The 22,591-nt window shown below is 40.0% G+C and overlaps 1 protein-coding gene across 5 annotated transcripts in view; it reads left to right on the forward strand.

Moving 5' to 3' along the window:
- The window catches only part of LOC113076851 (spectrin beta chain, non-erythrocytic 1-like), an 81,266-nt gene extending 60,463 nt beyond the window's left edge, over positions 1 to 20,803 (forward strand). For 2 of the 5 annotated variants that reach the window (XM_026249487.1, XM_026249488.1), the window contains 38 exons: positions 533 to 624; positions 729 to 809; positions 1,646 to 1,761; positions 1,946 to 2,058; positions 2,183 to 2,370; positions 3,311 to 3,428; positions 3,532 to 3,690; positions 3,773 to 4,075; positions 4,265 to 4,418; positions 4,500 to 4,894; positions 4,982 to 5,086; positions 5,235 to 5,393; positions 6,016 to 6,227; positions 6,329 to 6,466; positions 6,672 to 6,891; positions 6,987 to 7,340; positions 7,931 to 8,113; positions 8,321 to 8,523; positions 8,784 to 8,874; positions 9,175 to 9,321; positions 9,651 to 9,914; positions 10,041 to 10,265; positions 10,467 to 10,556; positions 10,666 to 10,959; positions 11,092 to 11,222; positions 11,312 to 11,516; positions 11,699 to 12,076; positions 12,182 to 12,426; positions 12,715 to 12,853; positions 13,010 to 13,094; positions 13,298 to 13,494; positions 13,613 to 13,728; positions 14,588 to 14,663; positions 15,319 to 15,432; positions 16,858 to 17,039; positions 17,140 to 17,313; positions 17,421 to 17,463; positions 17,561 to 20,803. In XM_026249487.1, coding sequence (XP_026105272.1) covers positions 533 to 624; positions 729 to 809; positions 1,646 to 1,761; positions 1,946 to 2,058; positions 2,183 to 2,370; positions 3,311 to 3,428; positions 3,532 to 3,690; positions 3,773 to 4,075; positions 4,265 to 4,418; positions 4,500 to 4,894; positions 4,982 to 5,086; positions 5,235 to 5,393; positions 6,016 to 6,227; positions 6,329 to 6,466; positions 6,672 to 6,891; positions 6,987 to 7,340; positions 7,931 to 8,113; positions 8,321 to 8,523; positions 8,784 to 8,874; positions 9,175 to 9,321; positions 9,651 to 9,914; positions 10,041 to 10,265; positions 10,467 to 10,556; positions 10,666 to 10,959; positions 11,092 to 11,222; positions 11,312 to 11,516; positions 11,699 to 12,076; positions 12,182 to 12,426; positions 12,715 to 12,853; positions 13,010 to 13,094; positions 13,298 to 13,494; positions 13,613 to 13,728; positions 14,588 to 14,663; positions 15,319 to 15,432; positions 16,858 to 17,039; positions 17,140 to 17,313; positions 17,421 to 17,463; positions 17,561 to 17,770 — 6,699 coding nt within the window. In that variant the 3' untranslated portion in view covers positions 17,771 to 20,803. Of the gene's footprint in view, positions 1 to 532; positions 625 to 728; positions 810 to 1,645; positions 1,762 to 1,945; positions 2,059 to 2,182; positions 2,371 to 3,310; positions 3,429 to 3,531; positions 3,691 to 3,772; positions 4,076 to 4,264; positions 4,419 to 4,499; positions 4,895 to 4,981; positions 5,087 to 5,234; positions 5,394 to 6,015; positions 6,228 to 6,328; positions 6,467 to 6,671; positions 6,892 to 6,986; positions 7,341 to 7,930; positions 8,114 to 8,320; positions 8,524 to 8,783; positions 8,875 to 9,174; positions 9,322 to 9,650; positions 9,915 to 10,040; positions 10,266 to 10,466; positions 10,557 to 10,665; positions 10,960 to 11,091; positions 11,223 to 11,311; positions 11,517 to 11,698; positions 12,077 to 12,181; positions 12,427 to 12,714; positions 12,854 to 13,009; positions 13,095 to 13,297; positions 13,495 to 13,612; positions 13,729 to 14,587; positions 14,664 to 15,318; positions 15,433 to 15,891; positions 16,561 to 16,857; positions 17,040 to 17,139; positions 17,314 to 17,420; positions 17,464 to 17,560 lie in introns of those variants that run through there. The other 3 variants (XM_026249489.1, XM_026249494.1, XM_026249501.1) reach the window with 2 other exon arrangements.
- The last annotated feature ends 1,788 nt before the right edge of the window (positions 20,804 to 22,591 follow it).

The following is a 22,591-nucleotide window of genomic DNA, read 5'->3' on the forward strand; positions in this document are numbered from 1 at the left end:
GGATGCCGGGCCGTCCATCCCCTACCAGCGCCGCGGCCAACGAGAGAGACGCGGCCGCTAGGAGAAGCCGCCGCCCCTCGCGCCCCGGACCAAGGAGGGGAGCGCGTGCGGCCGCCGGACTCCGCCCCTTGCCTGGACCCTTCCTTGATGAACACTGCCCGACCTACACAAATCCCGCAGCACGACGAGGACACCAGATTCCCTGTTATTTTGGACACTTTCCCCCTTTTGGCCACTTTTATTCCCTTTGTTTTATGATTTCTGTTAATAAAAGCCTCTCCGAGGCCTGACGCCACGCCCACTGTGTCTGTCTTGTGCTCCTCCCGTGACAATATATATAGGAGTGACAACTGCATTCTACAAATAATTCATTTTACTCCCAAAAATTCAGTTAGTGGTTTCAGTTAAATTCTCTGTAGTGTATACAAAACTGAACTCAACAGTGTATAAAACATAAAGACACCATCTATGCAAATGGAAATGATATGCAGTTTATACAGTAACATATTTTGCATGTCACTTGTTTGAACAGATCCAAGACATTAGCGTTGAGACAGAGGACAACAAAGAGAAGAAATCAGCCAAAGATGCTCTGCTGCTGTGGTGTCAGATGAAGACTGCAGGGTAATAGTGGAAGAGAAAGAAATTAAATGAATGAGTGAATCTGTGATGCTTTATTAAATGCACTAGTTCTGGTGCTGTACTTATGAATGCTACTCTCCTTTCAGGTACCCAAATGTCAATGTCCACAACTTTACTACCAGCTGGAGAGATGGTCTAGCATTCAATGCCATAGTGCACAAACACAGGTATCAATCTGAGCTTACAAACACGCACACACCGTCATGCTAGTACACCAGTGCAAGGCTTTACTTCTCAAACACATGACAAGCTTTGGTATGGCTACGATTTCCACATAGTAGCATGTGCTTCCACACTTCATGCCTCTTCATTCTTCAGCATGTTCCCACACATACACAGAGGCCTGCAGGGGTTTCAACCACCAGCAGCATTCTGGAATTTAAACTTTGCAGAAGTGCATAAAAATGCAGAAGTTGAAAGATTCACGTTAAATTTGGAATTTCTGAGACGTTTAAATTGTGTAACAGCCTAATCGCTCCAAGTCTGTACTTTCGGACAACTTGCTGTCATTACAGTGAAAGTTTTTATTATTACCAAGACATTAAATGTAAAATAGAAGCATATAGAAGGTCCCAACTGTGTTTACTGTGTATTGTACAGTATTGTATGATTTATTTGTTTGTATATTTCCTCTTTCTTCTTCCTAAGAAATAATTTCATTATAAACTAATTGGTCCCAGTAGGATTTTCTGTTCTTCTCATCCTCAACTGTCCCACTAGCTCCTCATTTTTGCTCTTTCCTATCAACTGTCGCCCAACAGCTTTATTCTTTTTTTGCAGTTTTTTTTTCATGCAGAGGAACAGGAAAAAGAAAAGTTAAATTAAGTTGACCTAAATAAAGAGTGAAAATCCCTCACTCTCTCTTTGCAGTGTTGAAGTGCTTCCCTCTCTTTTGGAAAAGTGTATTGCAGGGTTTTTACAAACTTAAATGTGCTCTTGGAGTTTTACCACCTCAAAATAACTCTTTTGTTGATTTTGTTCTTGCTCTGTTTCTCATTCTTAGGTCAGACTTGATTGACTTTGATAACCTCAAGCGCTCTAATGCCCACTATAACCTGCAGAATGCCTTTAATGTGGCAGAGAAGGAGCTGGGTCTTACCAAGCTACTGGATCCAGAGGGTGAGATACATATATGGGCTAAATAGCTAATGCATGCATAATTTTTGGCAAGAAAATAAAGACAGAGCTACCCTCAAACACTCATATTTTGAAAAGCCAGATTTGCCAAATGAAAAGAAATAAACATTGAACACATATTTATTATTAACTAGCTGATATATTTATCTTATCTCTTGCTCTTTAGATGTGAATGTTGATCAGCCTGATGAGAAGTCCATCATCACGTATGTGGCTACATACTACCACTACTTCAGCAAGATGAAGGCGCTCGCCGTAGAGGGCAAGAGAATCGGCAAGGTACATGGAGAGCAAGAGAGAATTACAGTCTACCCTTGTTTACATAGCCATTTACTGGAGTGTTTCTTTTATCTGTAAGTGTGGTCACCGTTTTAGGTGAATATGTGTGTGTTTGTTTCTGTAGGTGCTGGACTATGCCATCGAAGCAGATCAGCTCATAGAGAAATACGAGACTCTGGCCTCAGAGCTGCTGCAGTGGATTGAGCAAACCATTGTTACCCTTAATGATCGTCAGCTCGCTAACTCACTCAGTGCGGTTCAGAACCAGCTACAGGCCTTTAATACTTACCGCACCGTTGAGAAACCGCCTAAGTGAGTGATGTCCACGAGGACAAAAAATACTGTAAAAGAATGACGTGAAAGTAACATTAGGTCAAGTTTGAACCCATTTACTTTTTAATGCACGTTCCTGGTCTTACTGATCAGTTGGTGCATGTTATTCCATAGCAGAAAAATCTGTCTGACCTTCTTTAAAAATGTATTAACTTGTCTTAACCCTCTCAAAGCAGGCGTTGCTGATTTGCAACAGTTAAAAACTAACTACCTTATTACTCCAGATACATATTTTATGTATCTGGAGTACTAAAAACTTGTTACTAAAACTTAATTTGAGTCTGAGAGGGTTAAGTCTGAAATTACTTTTCTTTTCAGCTGGCATCAGCTGTGCATGCATTGCAAAAATAGTTTTCTTACTTGGTATATTTGTCTTGTTGTCTAGTACAAATATTGAAATATTCTAAAATCAAGAAACCTTTTCTTGAGAAGCAAAATTACATAAGCTATTACTCCAAATAGTAAAGCGATTACTCAAAATTAAGTGAGTTTACGCTTTTAAAAAACAAAAATCTTCTAGTGGGGTAAGAAATAAAAAATTAAATCTTTGAATTTTTTGTTCACTGGTTCAATAGTTTTTTTTTTTAAGTCATTTAGCTTCTTAAGTAAATGTGTCTTGATTTAAGAAGGAAAGACATTTGTATTTATAAAAATACTGAGTAATAAAATAATTGTTTGCAGTGTGGGATAATGTTTAATAATAGCTTGTGTAGGCATTATATTAGCAAATTCACATTGGCCCAGTTGTAATATGTAACTCCCACTTTTCACCATCCATTAAATTCCTGATGGATAAAATCAGGTTTACAGAAGTCACATTACAGGAGTAAAATGGGCTGCAAACAAGATTTTTATGTTGTCTTGACACATTTAATATCCAGAAGTCAGGCACATTGCTTTAATTCTGTATGTTTGACAGATTCACTGAAAAGGGAAATTTGGAGGTTTTGCTCTTCACCATTCAGAGTAAAATGAGAGCAAACAATCAGAAAGTCTACATCCCAAGAGAGGGAAAACTCATCTCTGACATCAACAAGGTATATACACATCAGATGCTCCTCTACATGTGAAGTTACACAAACATAACTTGAGTTTTGAGTGATGCTCATGCCAGGCTGTGTTTGCTGTTCGTCTGAAAAGGCATGGGAGAGGCTGGAGAAAGCGGAACACGAGAGGGAGTTGGCACTGAGAAATGAACTGATTCGTCAGGAGAAGCTGGAGATGTTGGCTGCACGTTTTGACCGCAAAGCAGCCATGAGAGAAACCTGGCTCAGCGAAAACCAGCGGCTGGTCTCACAGGTGATGTAGATTAACACTGAAAAAACTATTTGTGGTTTAATGTGAGATGAGAAGTAACATAAAACTTTGTTGCCACCTTTAGGACAATTTTGGTGTTGACCTGGGTGCTGTGGAAGCAGCCACTCGCAAACACGAGGCCATCGAGACCGACATCCAGGCATACGGTGAGCGCGTAGCAGCCGTAGAAGCTGTTGCTCGAGAACTGGAGGCAGAGAGATATCATGAAGTGCGCCGCATACTGGCACGAAGGGATAACGTTCTTAGACTTTGGGAGTATCTGAAAGAACTACTTGCTGCACGACGAGAGAGGCTGAATGCACACAGAGACCTGCAGCGCCTTCTACAGGAGATGAGCTACATCATGGACTGGATGGAAGACATGAAGGTATCCACTGATTCAGATCAGCATTTTATTTTCCACTGCTACAGAATAGTGTTGTTTTTGTTTGTTTGTGTTTGTTTTTTTGTTGTTTTTTTTGTGCAGCTCCCAGCTTGTTGTAATGTTTGTAATGTTTTACAGATTTGTCCATGGAGATGGAAATGCAAATTATGCGTGTTTTATTTGTGTATTTAGAGTCGTCTGCAATCTCAGGACAGTGGGAAACACCTTCATGATGTGGAGGACTTGCTGCAAAAACACACACTTGTGGAAGCTGATATATCTGCACAGGCCGAGCGAGTCAAAGCTGTGCAGGCCGCTGCAAAGAGATTTACTTCAGATGAACAGAGTGAGTACATACTGTACATACACAAACATGTGGTTGTTGTAGGCTCAAAATTAAAACACAATGGGTTCTCCTCTCTTTTAGGTTATAAGCCATGTGACCCCACTCTGGTTGAAGAGAAGGTGGATCTTCTAGGCCGAGCATACGGAGAACTGAGCCAGCTGGCAGCGGATCGACGAGCTCGACTGGATGACTCGCGAAGACTGTGGCAGTTCCTGTGGGAGCTGGGAGAGGAGGCCGCCTGGATCAGAGAGCAGGAGCAGATCCTGTCTGGAGGAGACTACGGAAAGGACTTGAGCTCTGCTCTTCACCTCCTGTCTAAACATGAGGCCTTCAGAGATGAGATGGCAGCCCGGTATAGCCCTCTGGGGAACAGCATTGCAAGCGGAGAGGCCATGGTGAAGGAAGGCCACTATGGAGCCCCTGAGGTGACAGAGCGAATCAAGGATGTGAAAGCACAGTGGTCGCACCTGGAGGAGGTAAAGCACCACAAAATGGCTCAGACTTCAAAGTGTTGTGTGTGTCTTTCACAATCTTATACCACATTTCACATTCTTTTTCTACAGGCTTCAAAGTTGCATGAGCAGAGGCTAAAAGAGTCTGTAGCTTTTCATCAGTTCCAGACAGACGGCAATGACATGGAGGCCTGGATACTGGAAACACTAAGACAGGTCAAACCAACACACATATTTTGTTTAACTGACTGCTTAGCCATTACTGACTTTACTGTTTGTCCAGAAGAATTTATCATGGTGTATTTATGTTGCTGAGTTCACATGCCAGATTGAATCTTTGTTATTTTGTACGCACTGTTTGTAGGTGTCTAGTCAAGAAGTTGGCCACGATGAGTTTTCTACACAGACTCTGGCCAGAAAGCAGAGAGAGGTGGAGGAGGAGATTCAAAGCCACCGACCACTCATCGACTCACTACATGAACAGGCCTCAACACTGCCTGAAGCATACGCACAGTCTCCACAGGTGAGAAGTTGTGGAGAAGTGGGGGAAGTGCTTGTAATACCAAGCTTTAGGCATTAAGGCAAGGAATAAATAAAGAGACCGTTTTTTTTTTTGTTAGTTTTTTTTTAAATGATGAAGTCAAGTAGCTTTTGAAAGCTATCGCTTGAAAATTGTCGGGGATTCAGCATTCCGGATAGGGGTGGAAAGATCATTCCACCAGCCAGGAATTCTGAACGAGAATGTTCTGGAAAGTAATTTTGAGCATCTCTGTGATGGTACCACGAGGCGTCGCTCACTAGGGGATCTCAGACTTCTGGAGGGGATGTAGATTCATAGTAGTGAATGAACGTATGTGGGTGCTGAGCCTGTGGTTGTTCTTTATGCAAGCATCAATGTCTTGAACTTGATGCGAGCTGCAACCAGCAGCCAGAGGAAATAAAGAGAGGTGTAACATGGGTTCGTTGAAGACCAGTCATGCCACTGCATTTTTTTTTACAACGCATTAAAATTTTGTATCATATTTCACAGTTTTACTGTCTTTGATTAAATAAAAGCAAACTTTTTAAAAACGTCTTTCTTTCCCCAAACTTTTGAATGGTAGTGTATGTTACCCCTAATATGTATCTCTCTCGTTCTTCATCAGGTTCAGGGCCGTCTCCCAGCAATAGAGCAGCAATATGAAGAGTTAGAGGGGTTGTCGTCATCATGGCGACAGGCCTTAGATGGAGCGCTTGCATTGTATCGCATGTTTAGTGAAGCTAGTGCCTGCCAGCAGTGGGTTGGAGAAAAAGAACAGTGGCTGCACAACATGGAGATTCCCACCAAACTAGAGGATCTGGAGGTGGTCCAGCAGAGGTGAGAACCCATAAAATGGTGCCTACATGAGTTTTGTTTTGTTAATCTTATTGATATGGCCATATATTGGTGTACTCTGGTTTGTTTTGTTTCGACTGAAGGTTTGAAACTCTGGAGCCAGAGATGAACACATTGGGTGCTCGCATAACTGATGTCAATCAAGTGGCTGAACAGCTGCTTGGATCAGACAACCGCAACAAAGAGCAAATCGACCAGACACAGAACCAACTCAATAAAAGGTATATTCACCAATACAAAGAGAAGCTGGACTACACCCAGAGTCATCACACATGCTCTTACACAGACAAAACCACGACAAAGAAGAGATTAAGAATACAAAGACCCAACTCAACACAAATACACACAAAGAAGGTTGATAAAGTTAAATATTCAGATTCACACAGAAATGGCCTCATGCTTCTCCTTCCTCATCCTCTTCTGCAGGTGGTCTGATTTCCAGAGTCTGTCCGACCAGCGTAAACAAGCTCTGGAATCAGCACTGAATATCCAAAACTACCATCTAGAGTGTAATGAGATCAAGAGCTGGATGAAGGAGAAGACAAAGGTCATTGAGTCCACACAGAGCCTTGGAAATGACCTGGCTGGAGTCATGGCCCTCCAGCGTAAACTCACTGGTATGGAAAGAGACCTGGAGGCCATACAGGTAAAAAGCAACACAGCATTATGTCTAATACAACTGTGAAGACAGTGTAGCTTGTCCTTTTTCTTACTCGTTCTCTTTTGCTTTCTTCTCCTCAGGGTAAGTTGGATGACCTGCGTTGTGAGGCAGAGAAGTTGGCGTCTGAGCACCCTGAGCAGGAGGAGGAGATCAAGGGTCGACTGGCTGAAATCCAGGAGGTGTGGGAGGAGCTTCGAGCCACAATGAAACGGCGCGAGGAGTCGTTGGGCGAAGCCTCTAAGCTTCAGGGCTTCCTTAGAGATCTTGATGACTTCCAGGCCTGGTTGTCCCGTACACAGACCACTGTGGCATCCGAGGACACACCTACATCTCTAGCGGAAGCAGAGCGTCTGCTGGCTCAACATGAGGCCATCAAGAATGAAGTAGATAACTACAAGGACGATTATGAGAAGATGAGAGCCACTGGAGTTGAGGTCAGTTAGTGTAAAGTTGAAGTTCAAAAACTTTTATTAAAAACTTTATTAACGCCACTCTTCAAATATTTTATTGTTTTTGAAAAATGCCTTATGCTCATCAAGGCAGCATTTATTTGATAAAAATGCAGTTTCTATTATTAGAAAAATTATTACAGTTTAAAGAAACTTAGTAATTTTAAGTAATTTATTCCTTTTATGGCAAAGCTGATTTTCAGCAGCCATTACTACACTCTTCAGTGTCCCATGATCCTTCAGAAATCATTATAATATGATCATTTGCTTAAAAACCGCAGTTCTGCTTAATATTTTTGTGGAAACCCTGATACATTGCTTCATGTTTATTTGATGAATAGAAAGTTCAAAATAACAACACTTGTTTGAAATAGTAATCATATTTATTGTAGCATTATTAATGTCTTTAATCTCACTTTTAATCAGTCTAATAATCCTTGTTGAATAAAAGTATTTATATCTGGCTGACTTCAAATCTTTGAATGACAATGCATATTTTATTAAAATTTGACAAACAACTGAAAACCGATAATTCCTGTAAATGATCTTTGAATTGAATTGTCTTGGCTTTTTAGGTGACTCAGGGACAGACGGATGCCCAGCACATGTTTCTAGCACAGCGACTGCAAGCGTTGGACACCGGCTGGCATGAGCTGAGGAGAATGTGGGAGAGCCGCCACTGTGTCCTCGCTCAGGCCTTTGATTTCCAAACCTTGCTACGAGATGCAAACCAGGCAGAGGGCTTCCTCAGTAGCCAGGTTTGTGATTACGATACTGCTTGTGTTTTCCTTGGTTCCTATACAACTAAATACTAAATGTTTAATATTATGTTAAAACTCTATATCCTTCTCCCTTTTGGGGAATGTCCCTGTTTCAGCTGAATAAGCTGCAAATAATGACTCTTGATTGGTGGATGAAACCTTAATGAGAGCAAATGAACCAGTTTTCTTTCTCTGTGCCTGCAGGAGTATGTTCTATCACACACAGAGATGCCCTCCAGCCTGCAAGGGGCTGTGGAGGCCATCAAGAAACACGAGGACTTCCTCACCACAATGGAGGCCAGTGAAGAAAAGATCAATGGCGTGGTCGATTCTGGACGAAGACTCATATCTGATGGCAACACCTATGCAGACAAGATTCAGGAGAAGACAGACTCCATTCAGGAAAGGTGAGCAGGAACAGAACAACTGAAAAGGAGACATAGAAGTAGACTTGGATGGTATGACCAAAATCATCTTGTTTTGAGCATTTTTTAATTGAGATATTTTGTTTTACAACAATGCCACAATATATTTCTATTTTTTGCTGAATATATATATATATATATAGTGTAGATAGATTGATCCTGTCAGTGATCTATGTGTTGATGTGCTCCATTCCAGATTACATCATGTTTTTCATCCTATCTTTTCTCTCAATTTCCTTCAGGCACCAGAAGAACAAACAAGCTGCTAATGAGCTGCTGGGTAAACTGAAGGATAACAGAGAGCTGCAGCACTTCCTACAGGATGGACAAGAGGTAATAACGCAAAATATAGAGCAAACTACAATATATATATATATATATATATATATATATATATATATATATATATATATATATATATATATATATATATATATATATATATATATATATATATATCCATTATACTGACTGCATCATGGGATAAAGTCCTTCTGACTGACATAATGAAAGATACCCTTTCAAATAAACGACACCAGTGAACCACAACACCTCCTACAGGATTAAGCCAGTGATGCCACATTCAGGCATTTATGTGCTAATAAGTCTTATTTTCTATGTCCATCTCTATAGCTGACTTTGTGGATAAATGAGAAAATGTTGACAGCTCAGGACATGTCCTATGATGAGGCTAGAAACCTTCACAGCAAGTGGCAGAAGCACCAGGCCTTCATGGCAGAGCTAGCCTCCAATAAAGACTGGCTGGACAAGATTGACAAGGTATATTCCCATGCACATCTCTTCCAGGGATTTTGGATATCTGATGTACCCCTGAATGCCATTACAGGTTTTGAATTGGTGATTTAATAAAAACTATGGAAATGCTCATCTCTAATATATGTAATTTGCTATAAATGTCTCTTTATGCTGAAAACTCTGGAAATGTCATGGAAATTCAAAGGTCAAAATTTGTGGGAATCCTGGAATGTGTGTAAATGTCCAGAATTTGTCAAATATCTTCATCAGTGCCATACCAAATAAACAAAAAACAAGGAATGTGAGTTCAAATTTCTACAATGACTTTGGCTCTCTTTTTCTTGTTCTCGTAGGAGGGTCAGGTGTTGGTAAAGGAGAAGCCTGAGCTGGAGCAGACGGTATCAGAGACTATGAGCAGCCTGCAGAAGCAGTGGGAGGAGCTAGAGAGCACCACTCAAGCCAAGGCTCAGTGTCTGTTTGACGCTAACCGAGCTGAACTTTTCACACAGAGCTGCTCAGCGCTGGACTCATGGCTCCAGAACATCTCCTCTCAACTCCAAAGTGATGACTTCGGAAAAGATCTCACCAGTGTCAACATCCTGCTCAAGAAACATCAGGTAAATCCAAGATCAAGTAGAAAGTTTGCTACTCGAGATACTCACAGACCACTGAGGATGTTAATTCGATCTCTGAGAACAGTTCCCCCATAATGACCCCCATGTGACCCTGTACCTGTGTCTCAGATGCTGGAGAATCAGATGGAGGTGCGTGAGAAAGAGGTCCAGTCTCTGCAGTCACAGGCTCTGGCCTTGGCCCAAGAGGATTCTGGGATAATGGAGGTGGATGGGCAGCAGAGAAGGGTGACAGACAGCTTCTCTAAACTGCAGGACCCTTTAAGACAGAGAAGGCAGTGTCTTCTTGCTTCAAAGGAGGCTCATCAGTTCAACAGAGACCTTGAGGATGAAATTGTGAGTCACAGGCAAAAACAGAAGTTATAAAAGAGCACATTTTACTTCGAAAATACTTTCTAAATGTGTTTCTTAACGTTTCTTTTGGATTGCTTGCAAATTGTTTCGAAATTAAATTCTACATCCTTTCATACAATATGCGCAATATTCATCTGCAAAAATGATTTAAAGTTTTGAAAGTAATTATGTTTTTGTCTAAAGTTATGGGTGAAGGAAAGGATGCCTCTCACCACATCCACAGACCACGGTAAAGATCTGCCCAGTGTCCAGCTGCTCATCAAAAAGAATCAGGTAATCAGTCGCTCAGTGTTTTTGAAGCTATAAAAAAAAAGAGTTTACTTTTGATCCTCTCGATAACCTTTTCCACTTTCTTTTTCACCGCCTGATTGATCTCCCCCAGACTCTGCAAAAGGAGATTCAGGGCCATCAGCCCCGTATCGATGACATCCAGGCTCATGGTAGGACCATGTCCCCTGGGAAGGAGTCAGAGATGGACAGTGAGAGAAGAGCTGCTCTGGATGAGCGTCTGGCGGAGCTGAGGGAATTGTGGGCCCTTTTGATTTCTGAGACGGAAAAGAGGAACATGAGACTAGAAGAGGCTAACCGAGCGCAGCAGTTTTACACAGATGCTGCAGAGGCTGAGGCCTGGATGGGAGAACAAGAGCTTCATATGATGTCAGAGGAAAAGGCGAAGGTCAGTAAGACTGTACTATGTAGAAGATTGTAACAGCTTTTTTAAGAGCTAGTCTATTATAGTTCTGATGAGTTTAATTAAGTACTTTGCTAAAGTGTTTGCTGTTTTCAATGTGTTTACCTACACCTGTAGGATGAGCAGAGTGCTTTGGTGATGGTGAAGAAACACCAAATTCTGGAGCAGGCTCTAGAGGACTACGCTCAAACCATCCATCAGCTGGCCAATAGCAGCAGACTTATGGTGAATAGTGAACACCCAGAGAGGTGAGGGGCATAGTAGGATCTCTGGACTCCCAAATAAAGCATTTGTCATGAATTGTTGATATAATCCCTTTTCTTTCTCCCTTTTGTAGTGAAAGAATTACTCTGAGGCAGGCCCAGGTGGATAAACTGTACGCAGGGTTGAAGGATCTGGCGGAAGAGAGGAGGGCCAAACTGCAGGAGAGACTGAGACTGACCCAGCTGAAGAGAGAGGTGGATGATTTAGAGCAGTGGATCGCCGAAAGAGAGGTTGTCGCTGGGTCTCACGAACTCGGACAAGACTACGAACATGTGACAGTATGAAATCCACTTTTCCTTCTCATTTCCTGAATCTTCACGACTGGAATAACAAAAACGTCATTCGATTGATCATATTTGATCACGATTGATCATCTTACGTGTGAACTGTTTCTTTAAACATTCTTTAAAGATTATACCCTGCAATGTAAAATTCTGGATGTTCTCTCTCAACCCTTCAGATGTTGCGTGACAAGTTTCGGGAGTTTGCGCGGGACACCAGCACGATTGGTCAGGAGCGTGTGGATGGAGTGAACGCCCAGGCAGATGATCTTATTGAGTCAGGTCATCCGGAAAACGCCAGTGTGGCTGAGTGGAAGGATGGGCTCAATGAGGCCTGGGCCGACCTGCTGGAGCTCATCGACACACGCACACAGATGCTTGCCGCCTCATATGAGTTGCACCGCTTCCACCAAGACGCCCAGGAAGCTCTGGGGCTCATAAAGGAGAAAAAGGAGACGCTAGCAGGGGCCGAACTTGGACGGGACTTGAACACTGTCCAGCACTTTCTTAGGCAGCATACGGCGTATGAGCATGATGTGCAGGCACTCAGTGGGCAGGTGAGAGCCTTCATTTAATCTTCTCACGTATATGTTGTACATTTTTCTGATGGCTTGATTTTAATTGTGGCTAAAGATGAAACATTCTTTGACTCTTCGCTGCAGGTCACACAGGTTCAGGACGATGCTGCACGTCTGCAGAAAGCGTACGCTGGAGAGAAAGCTGATGACATCCTTCGCCACGAGCGTGCAGTCACTGAGGCCTGGGAGGGGCTTCAATCTGCCACTCAAGCCAGACGGCTGCTCCTACTGGACACAGTGGAGAAGTTCAGATTCTTAAACATGGTCAGAGACCTCATGCTGTGGATGGAAGGAATCAACTTGCAGATCCAGTCACACGACAGCCCAAGGTATGTTCAAGCATACATTGTGAAGTCAAACTCCAACATACACTTGTTCAAAGGTTTGGGGTCAGTAAGATTTCTAAATGCTCACCAAGACTGCATTTGATCAGCAACACAGTAAAAACAGTAATATTGTGCTATATTGCTTCAGTATATTACTAATGTATATACAGTGACACAGTGAGAAGTCATACATTTAAGTACACATATCAATAACTGTACGTTGGTTTAAGAAGGAATTACAAGAGTAAGTAAACAACTGATGTGAGTCATATAAGCCCTGTTTTGTTGTAGGGATGTCTCCTCAGCTGGTCTGGTCATCGCCAACCATCAGGATATTAAGTCTGAGATAGAGACTAGAGCAGACAGCTTTAGTGCATGCAGTGAAATGGGACGCACCCTCACCAACAACGACCACTATGCTTCAGATGAGGTCTGTCTGCACCATTTACACACCAAAGAACATGCACATGTCTGCTCCAGGCAAGATAGAACATACACACACATTTTAATCACTGCATGTTAGTCAAGGAAACCCACATGCACCCACTCACACACTGTGAGGTAATTGAATGTCTGTGATTTCTAGATTCAAGAGAAATTGGATCAGCTTCAGGCCAAACGCACTGAAATTAATCAGAAGTGGCAAGAGAAAATGGACCACTTACAGATCGGTGAGTATGTAGGAGGAAGCGTGTTTCTGTGGCTGGTGACATGCTAATGAGATTTACATCAAAGGTGCCAGTTTTTATATAACTGTTATATATTATACACTTATATGAAATAGTTTGACTATATTACACATCCACACTTTTATGTGATTCCTCATACTTTGTATTCCTCTGTTTCTGTGTGTGTGTGTGTGTGTGTGTGTTAGTTCTGGAGGTGTTACAGTTCGGCAGGGATGCGTCTATGGCTGAGTCGTGGCTGGCTGGACAGGAGCCACTGGTCAGGGCAGCAGAATTGGGCTCTAACGTAGACGAGGTTGAGAGTCTTATCAAACGCCACGAAGCCTTTGAAAAACTGGCAGCAGGCTGGGAAGATCGTTTCACACAGCTAGAGAAACTCACCACGGTTTGTTAAATGCACACCTTCAACAACAAAAGTGCAGGATTTGTAAAATGACGCTAGCATCATTTATAGCATCTGCCATTTTTTTTAATAATCAAATAATGCTCTCTCATGTTATCAGCTGGAGGAACAGGAAATTCAAAGAAAAAGGGAAGAGGAAGAGAGGGCCCGACGACCTCCCACACCTCCCCCTGTGGAGGAGGTAGTACAGTCTGAGATCAACGATTCTGCTGCAAGGTAAAAACACACTCTACTCTTCTACTCAACAACCCTTTTTCAATGTGAAAGACACTAAACAAGCACGAAGCTTGACAATACTAGGACAATCATTTTATTCAGCAATCAGCAAGGATGCAATAAAGTGGCAGTAAAGACACTTAGAGTGTCACAAAATATTTCAATATCAAATAAATTCCCTTCTTTTAAACATTCTATTTATCAAAGAATCATACAAAAAAAGTCTCAATTTTCCACAAAAATAGTAAGCAGCACTTTCTCGTTTGTTTGAAGGATCATATTATACTGACGACTGGATTAATGATGCTGAGCCAAACAGCTTATCTATTTCAAACCTAAAACAATTACATTAAATTGTAATAATATTTCAAAATATTAATTTTGGTAACACTTTAGTTTAGGGACCAATTCTCACTATTAACTAGTTGCTTATTATCATACCTATTATTACCATATTGGCTGTTTATTAGTACTTATAAAGCACCTACACGACCATATTCTACTACCTTACTAACAGTTAAAGCTAACAGTTAGCTGCAATTAGGATTTTATTGAGGCAAAATTCATAGTTAATGTTTTGTAATAGTGAAAATTGGATCTTAAAATAAAGTGTGACCTTAATGTTTAAGCTGTATTTTACTAAAACCTTTCAAATTACCAACCCCCAAATTTCAAATGGTAGGGAATTGTATTTTTATGATTTTTTTTAATGTTATTTTATTTGGAAAAACATGAAATCACAGTTGATTAAGGCTTAACAGCCAAATTTTTATTGCCAGGTGTGGCAAAAAGATAATTTCGGCTGTAACTTTGTTTTTTAATGATGCGTTTACACAATGTACATTGTCTTGTCTTTAAGGACGAGTCTGGACCAGACTACACTGAACCAGTCAGTATCTGTCAATGGTGCCTACAGTGACCAGGACACATCACAGGTCAGATACGCTCCACACTGTGCTTGTGTTAAATTCTCTATTCAACAGATCCAAATATGCATTCACTTCCATACATTTTTACATTATAGGTTAGTAATTATACAGACACCGTTTTAAAAGGGAACATCGGATGCCAATTTTCCACAAGTCTGCAACATACTTTGGTTAAAATTCCTCAATCAAATCAAAATGGCTTGATTATTGAGACCGTTTACTTATTTTGGGGATTAAAAAAAAAAGTAGTGAATGAATGATTGTAGGGTGGTTGTGTCCCACACTGCTAATACACATTCATATGCAAACGACATGTAAAAGTGAATTTTGCATCAGATGTCACCTTTAAAATTCATGTCAAGACACGTCACAGTCCTGGTCTCTACTGTTCAGTCTTGTTGTGTGTTCAGTCAGTGTCTTTTTCCTTGTTCCTCTCAATTATTTATGTTCATATTAATGTTCTTCTGTAAACTCTTGAGTCTTCTTTAGTGTGGGAGAATGCCACAACAGAACGAGTGTCTAACAAAACAATCAGCACGTTTTCATACTGTGTGTGGATGTCCTTTTAATTGTCAGAACAATATTTCAACACACACAAGTGCCAGTTCTAACACACTCGCATGTTGTTAACACACATTCTTGTGACGTCTCTTATCTGCAGTCGTTATTGGTCTCTGTATCTGAACTCCAGAAACCTGAACCTAAACAAGAGAGTAAACTTCAGTCTAACCCAGTTTCTAAACCTGTGCCTAAACCCCACAAGGCACAGGAGCGTGTGAGTACTAACCCTGCAGCACCAGCCTGTAGCCGTAGTGTAGCATCGCTGCTTGTGCTTAACACCCCAGCAGCCGTGCAGCATGTCGGCAGCTACACCACACCTGCTAGAGGGCACAGTCACAGCTCTGCTGCTTCCTGTTGCTTTCAGTGGATCAGTCTTGTGCTTTTCTTTTTATGTATTTGGTTAGTGTAATGTTGAACGTGTAATGTTTCTTTCTTTCTTAGGCCTGAGTTTGAACATCAGTGTTTGCGATGCACTTTATTACATTCAAATGTTTTCTTTATGATGTTAAAAGGCATCTTTGTTGTTCTGTGTAATGTTGTTGTTTTGCTGTTTGTTGTCAGGGACCCTTAACTTACATGATGTATGTATAGTGTTTGGGTGCATCACAACAACTGAACTAATTCCCTACTAATCAAACTCTCACATTAAACACTGTTTCTTTATTTCCTTCAGTTCCGTCGGATTTTGCTTTATTCCAAGGCAACAATTTTTTCCTAACATTTGTATTTACTTATTTGGCTTAGGATATTAAATTAGTATTTTAGGCAGATGTGTCTTTGTGACAGTGTTATTTCATTATTACCTAAACATATCCCAGGCTTGTCCATACTGCCCCCCATGTGACCCCCTCCCATTCCGGTCTTGTTTGTGTGTGTGTGTGTGTGTGTGTGTGTCTGTAGTCTCTGTTTTAACTCAATGTCTTTGAGTGTGCCTTTGCTTTCCTTTCTGTGCATGTACATATTGTGCTTACTGCTCATTGGTATTATAAAATATCAGCCAGGAATATTTGTTTGTGATCAATCAAAAAATATATCTCAAAAATTAGTCACAGAAAAAAGAATTAGGTATACGTTAATTTATGAGAAAACTGAGATAGGACATTTTTTTTCTAAAGAAATTAATGAGTTTGTTCTTTTATTGATTAAATTGACCAAGAGTGACAGTTAAGACTTTCACATTGTTAAAAGATTTGTATTTCAAATAAATGCTTTCTTTTTCTATTAATCCTGAAAAAGAAATATCACATCATACACAAAAAGAAAAGTTTCAGATTAGAATGATAGCTGACAATTCATCTTTAGAATGAGATTTGAAACTATATATTTAAATAGAATTTGTAAAAAATTGTTCTAATATTTCATAATGTCATTGTTTTGATTTAAATAAATGCAGTCTTGGTACGCATGAGAGACAAAAACAAATCTTACCAACCCAAAACATTTAAACATTTAGTATTTATGTACTAGAGTGTATTTTGTTTAATGTACAGTTTGAAGAGTTCAGAATAAGTAAAATAAAATGCTTTAATGAATACCAATATTATATACCAGAACAATAGTGACCTAATCAGTATTTGAGTTAATAGAAACAATGCATTATTGTGACGTCTAATAACTGCAGCATGTTTCGGTCAAGCAGGGATCAGAATCTGAATCTGTTAATGGTCCGGGCCGTGACAGCGGTCTGGACTCAGCATCACGCCAGGACCCTTCAGCAACACTGCCAGGGCGAGGAGGAGCAGAGCCCGCCACAGACGCCATGGAGGGCATCCTCTGCAGAAAACAGGAAATGGAATCGCACAACAAAAAAGCAGCCACCAGGTGACACAGGAAGCGGCTAAATTATAAAAGGACAATTGAGAGAACCTAATCAGGATAATTGTGAAATTGGTGTGTTTTTTGTCTCTCTGTGCTTTTGCAGATCGTGGCAGAATGTATATTGTGTTTTACGTAAAGGCAGTCTGGGCTTCTATAAGGACAACAAGAGTGCCGCGAATGGAGTCCCATACCACGGAGAAGTTCCCATCAGCCTCAGCGATGCTGTCTGTGAGGTCGCCCACGACTACAAGAAGAGAAAACATGTATTTAAACTTAGGTGAGAGAAAGAAATTTGTACATTTGAATCAGTGATTATGAAACTGCAAATACACAAGAAAATAATGACGTTCTTAGAATGTGACACAATGTTATATTTTTTTAAAGGCTTGGCGATGGAAAAGAGTTCTTGTTTCAAGCAAAGGATGAGGTAAGCCTTGAAAAGGATGTTTCTAAGTCATTCTCTTATTTTAAAAAGATCCTCCTGTCATTCTTTTATACTGTGACACAATCATTGTCTCCCTCAGGCTGAGATGAGTTCATGGATACAAGCAATCCAATCAACCCTGACGTCCACCGAGCGTTCGCCGGGTGCCACACGAGGTCTGATTCGGGCGATGACCATGCCACCCATATCTCCCAGCTCGGGCGATGCAGGAGGCGTGACCATGCGCAACAAAGACGGCAAAGAGAGAGACCGCGAGAAGCGTTTCAGTTTCTTTGGCAAGAAGAAATGAGCACCCAAACGTCATAGATGTCAACCGGGAGCCAAGCAAGAGATGGAAGTTTGTCAACACTCAAAAGAAACTGATCAAGTTAGAAAAGGCAAAGAAAACTCTCATGTCACATTGTGATACTTTGTTTTTTCTTTTTTCCCCCCACTCATTTTTTAATTTTTTAATTTCTCATTTCACACATGGATCTCGTTCAGTCTCACCTCCTCGATTAAATGGCACATCAGGCCGGACGGTTATCTCTGAACTGAAGACGTCCCTGACCAAGACCAGCTCCCAGACCAAGATCCATCCTGACCTTTTAATTTGACTAGTTTCCTTTTTAACTTTTCCCCAAAAAATAATTTTATATTTGGGTTAGATGGCGTTTCTCTACTGTAATGACCAAGGTTGCTATTTTGTCTGTTTCCCGTGATGATTTCCTTTATCCGTCTTAATTTCAGCCTCTCACTTTCTTTGTGAAGGATCGCAATCCTTTTTTTTTGTATAATACTTCTAACTGAAGATTTCATTGTTATCGCTATTATTAATATTGTTTATTTGCTGTTGCATTTTTAAGTCAATTTAAAGTTGAATATTTAAAGAAATTGTTAGTTGGTATGATCTCATGTTCAGAGAAGTCAAAGCAGTCATTTTTCCTTTCATCTACATGCTCTTCTGACAGACACAATATTTTCTTTCCTTTTCATTTTTCTAGATAGGACTGTTAATTTTCTTTCTCAAGTAGTTTTTTGGTTTTTGGGCTTGAAAGTAAAAAAAAAAGTTTGGTTTTATTTTTTATTTGATCTTTCTATTCTCTCTTTCATTTCCTTTAAGAGATACCTAAAGTATGTGTTCTTATTGTGTGGTTTGTTTCTTTAGTTCATCGTGTTCCTTTAACCACTTTCTCCAGAAAAGTGTTTGTTGTGAAGATTGAAACTGAGATGCTGTGGGTTGGACTTTGGTTTTACAATTGCTCGAAAGCAAACAGACACAACACAACAATCACTTGCACAAGCCAACATTAAACTGTAAACAACATTAAACAAACAAAGTTGAGGATGGGCATTTCTTTTCTTTCTTGTTACTTTGAGTTGAATATGTATTTGACCAAGTTTCCTATCGGAAGATATTCTCAGGCGTCAGTTTTAGCATTCACACACCAACGGACACGCACATAACCCTGTGCTTTAAATATTTGACAGGGTTGAACCTCTATGACGGCTGTTGTTGGGTTAGTGACAGTGATGCTCTTGAGGTTGATGCTGTATTTTTAGGTGTGTGTGAGTGTGTGTGTGTGTGTGCTTTCAGGTATATCGGTTGTGAATGTGCTTCAACAGTGAATGAGAAACAAAATTATTGAGGTATTCTTAATATGGACCAAATCGACATCCCCCACCCCCCCTGCCCCCGTCATGGTGGTTGAGAGGATCTGTCCCCTTTAGTTGTACATCAGAAGTTACTACAAATGATCTTCCTTGGGGGAATGTGAAATTTTACCACATACTTATATAATTGTAGGTTTTATACTTTCAGCCACCAGGAGACTCGCTCCTGTCCCGTAAGCTGCATACACAGAGGCAGAATCAATAGCAATGTAGAAGACAGGATTTCAGATATACTTTTGCAGTTAAATGCATGATGTATTGGTAATAATCGTACCCAGTGTGGCATGAAAACAGTATTTTTTTTATGGATAAAGATTTTTCAGCCTCATGTGATTGTGAGAAAGCTTGCCTTGTGTGAGTTTTTTGATGTCCTACAATGAAGCCCCTTCCTCTGAGGTGTGTGGAGTATTGAGCCATGTCCACTCATGTCATTCATCTCAACATTTCCTTTGGAGATGCATTTAAGGGGTCAACATGAAGACACTGTAAACCAAAAGCTGAGCTAGGGTGTTTTTTTTTTGTTTTGTTTTTTCGTTTTGCATTTTTGCTGTTAAGGAAAATGATGCAGACTCTACTGAACCTTGTCCAGTCCACAAAAAACCACCTCTTTCCAGTTTTCAGTGAGTAGACAATGCAACTGGAACTCATTTTCCACTACATTCAGTGACATGAACCTGTGACTCACTCAGAGTAAGAAATTAGGAGCTTGGAATCAGCGTTATGAAACATTCTTCTCTGGACTGGTCTAATGTTCTCCATCCTCAAAGATAAAAACACTGCGACACAATGATTCAGTTGTAGACCAGTGCTTTTGTTCACACAGAATACTGTCTTTTAGTCTGAGTCTGCACATACAGTTTGGGACTGTGCGCTGAATTGCTTCCTGAAATAAGTCAGTGTGTTGCTTTGGATTCGTCTCTCATTTGTGCTGTTGATTTTTTTTCTGTTATTTTTTAGCAGAGTTACTTTATCTTAAAACTTCTCCTTCCTTTTCTTTCTCTCATATTTTACACTATCCAGTGTGATGGTTTTAACCCAGTTTGCTTTGCTAGTTGGCACATAAGAGAATCTAGACAGTTGAGTCTGTATAAATTCAGAAGGACTGGAAAATTATAGGTAAAATGAATTGTACTTATATTGCAATACATGAATACAGTGGATTCAATGAGAGGAGACTCGTCTCTCAGTAAAAGTGTGTGTGGCCTCAAAGTAATAAGCATTAGATTTGATTTAATCTGGGATTTTTTTAAGCAGATTTTTTTCCACCTCATCAAATAGTATTATATTTACAACATTTTAATGCATCTTCAAAAAATAATCCCACCAAAACCATTTAAAATACAATTTGTTTAAGAATATTGATTCCATTCTTTATTTTAAATCTGAGTTGTTAAAATCACTGCTATCACAACTATGTTGTTATTATTATCATAAAAGTCATTATTAATATTACTATTATTAATATTACTACAGTTGCAAAAGCACCTCTTGTAAAACTGCAGCCTCTTCCTGTGGAGTTTCTCGTCTGTAATACCAAACCCCGCCACTTGGGGGCAAGTGTGCTGTGGAGGATTTTTCATTACTGATCGAAACAAGAAAAAGACTTGTTTGTTGACTTGTGTATCTACATCTAATATTAGGAATAAAAACATGATTTGAAAAGAAAAAATGTGTGGCATTTTTTCTGATAGAATTAATTTTTTTTTAAATCTATTGATTTTTTTTTTGTGAAAAAAAAAAAGTTAAATGTGTCCAGTTATCATAGTTTTAGTGACAGTGACAAATTATAAACCGTATATAAACCAGAGTACATGCAGTTTTAGCTTAAAATAAAAATATGTATATAATATAATATTAATCTGTCAATAATTATGAATTACAAAATTATAATAGCCTATTTGAAAAATAGTGTTAGCTGATGCAAACTGGCTTGCTAACAAGCTACCTGATGCTAATTTGAGGTCATTTTTAAATATAAGTACAAATATATTTATTCAAACAACTAGTTAGAATACATTTGATGGAAGAAAAAAAAAGGATTTGATGTTCAGGACAGAGTAATTACAGTAATTAGGCCATGGCAGGCGTTTTACCCCACGGATTTAAAAAAAATCTGGAAATATAATTATATTTTTCTTAAGTATGTGAAATGCTATTTCATGCATACTGAGTTTTTTACACTGTTAAAGAGTTGGATTCCCAAGCTAAACATGGACAAAGTTTCAAAAATTAAGTTGTACATTTGAAGGAGTATTGTAAAGACGACATAAAGTGGAACTTAGTCATTTTCCAAAACCGCCAAGCAAATATACTGAAACTGTATATATTTGCTTAGCGGTTTTGGAAAATGACTAAGTTCCACTTTATGTCGTCTTTTTTTTTTTTTTAAGGTGTACATGAAAGTGCAGTTTGATGACAACATCGCATGTTGTTTACTTGATGTGCTTACGCGCCGATAGCTAAGTTAACAACACAGAGATATTTGAAGCAGTTTTACTGACCGCCTGCGGTTCCAACACACGATCGTGACCCTTTTTCGTTGGGACTGCATTATCCTTAAGAAATAAACGATGTGCAAATCCGGCGTCAAACTGGGCCTTGTTTGTAAAACAAGCATCTTCAAAATGCAGGGAACAAACAAAAACACTTGCACAACTCCATTGATGCTCTTTAAAAATAAACTCCATCCACTGGTCCCTTAATGCTGTTGTTTTTTTGGGTTTTTTTTGGGGGGGGGGGTAATCTGTGCAGGGTTGTCTTGCCCTGGCAACCAAAAACAAATTTTCGCGACGCTCTCGCTCTGATCAGTGAATGTCTGTGCTCAGCCTCTGAGTGCTCTACTCTACGGGAGCGCGCGCTCTTCCGGCAGAAGTGCCCTTAGGACCCATATAAGGAAATTCTGCTCCATCTTACGTCACACAGACCCATACTAGAAAAAAAAATTCTGAAACTTGTGACAAACCGGAAGGAGTATTTTTGGAACAAAAATACTCCTTCAAACGTACAACTTAATTTTTGAAACTGTCCATGTTTAGCATGGGAATCCAACTCTTTAACAATGTAAAAAACTCAGTATGCATGAAATAGCATTTCACCACACCTTTAAGATAATTGCCTGCGAGCTTCTCCTCCTGTCTGTACGGTAATTTCTCTACTGTGCGACAGAGAGTCGAGTGGTTATGATGCAATCGTTAGCCTGTTTTTACAAAAACTGTTTCTATTGGGCCATGATGTAACATAGAAGGTAATGGTGCCCTTTATACATTGACATGTATCTTTAGAAATAAATAATGGACAAATGGAGTCTTCAGATGTAAAGTTATTCGCTGTCAAAGTGACGCCAAAATGAATGGGAGTCAATGGGATGCTAACGCAAGTGAAGTTCTGCTACAAGATGGCGGCACGCGACCAACTTCAACTTCCGGTCGACTTCCTTCCCGCCTGCCGTTTGCCCATT

Source organism: Carassius auratus, chromosome 5 (assembly GCF_003368295.1).
Source record: "Carassius auratus strain Wakin chromosome 5, ASM336829v1, whole genome shotgun sequence".
NCBI lineage: Eukaryota > Metazoa > Chordata > Actinopteri > Cypriniformes > Cyprinidae > Carassius > Carassius auratus.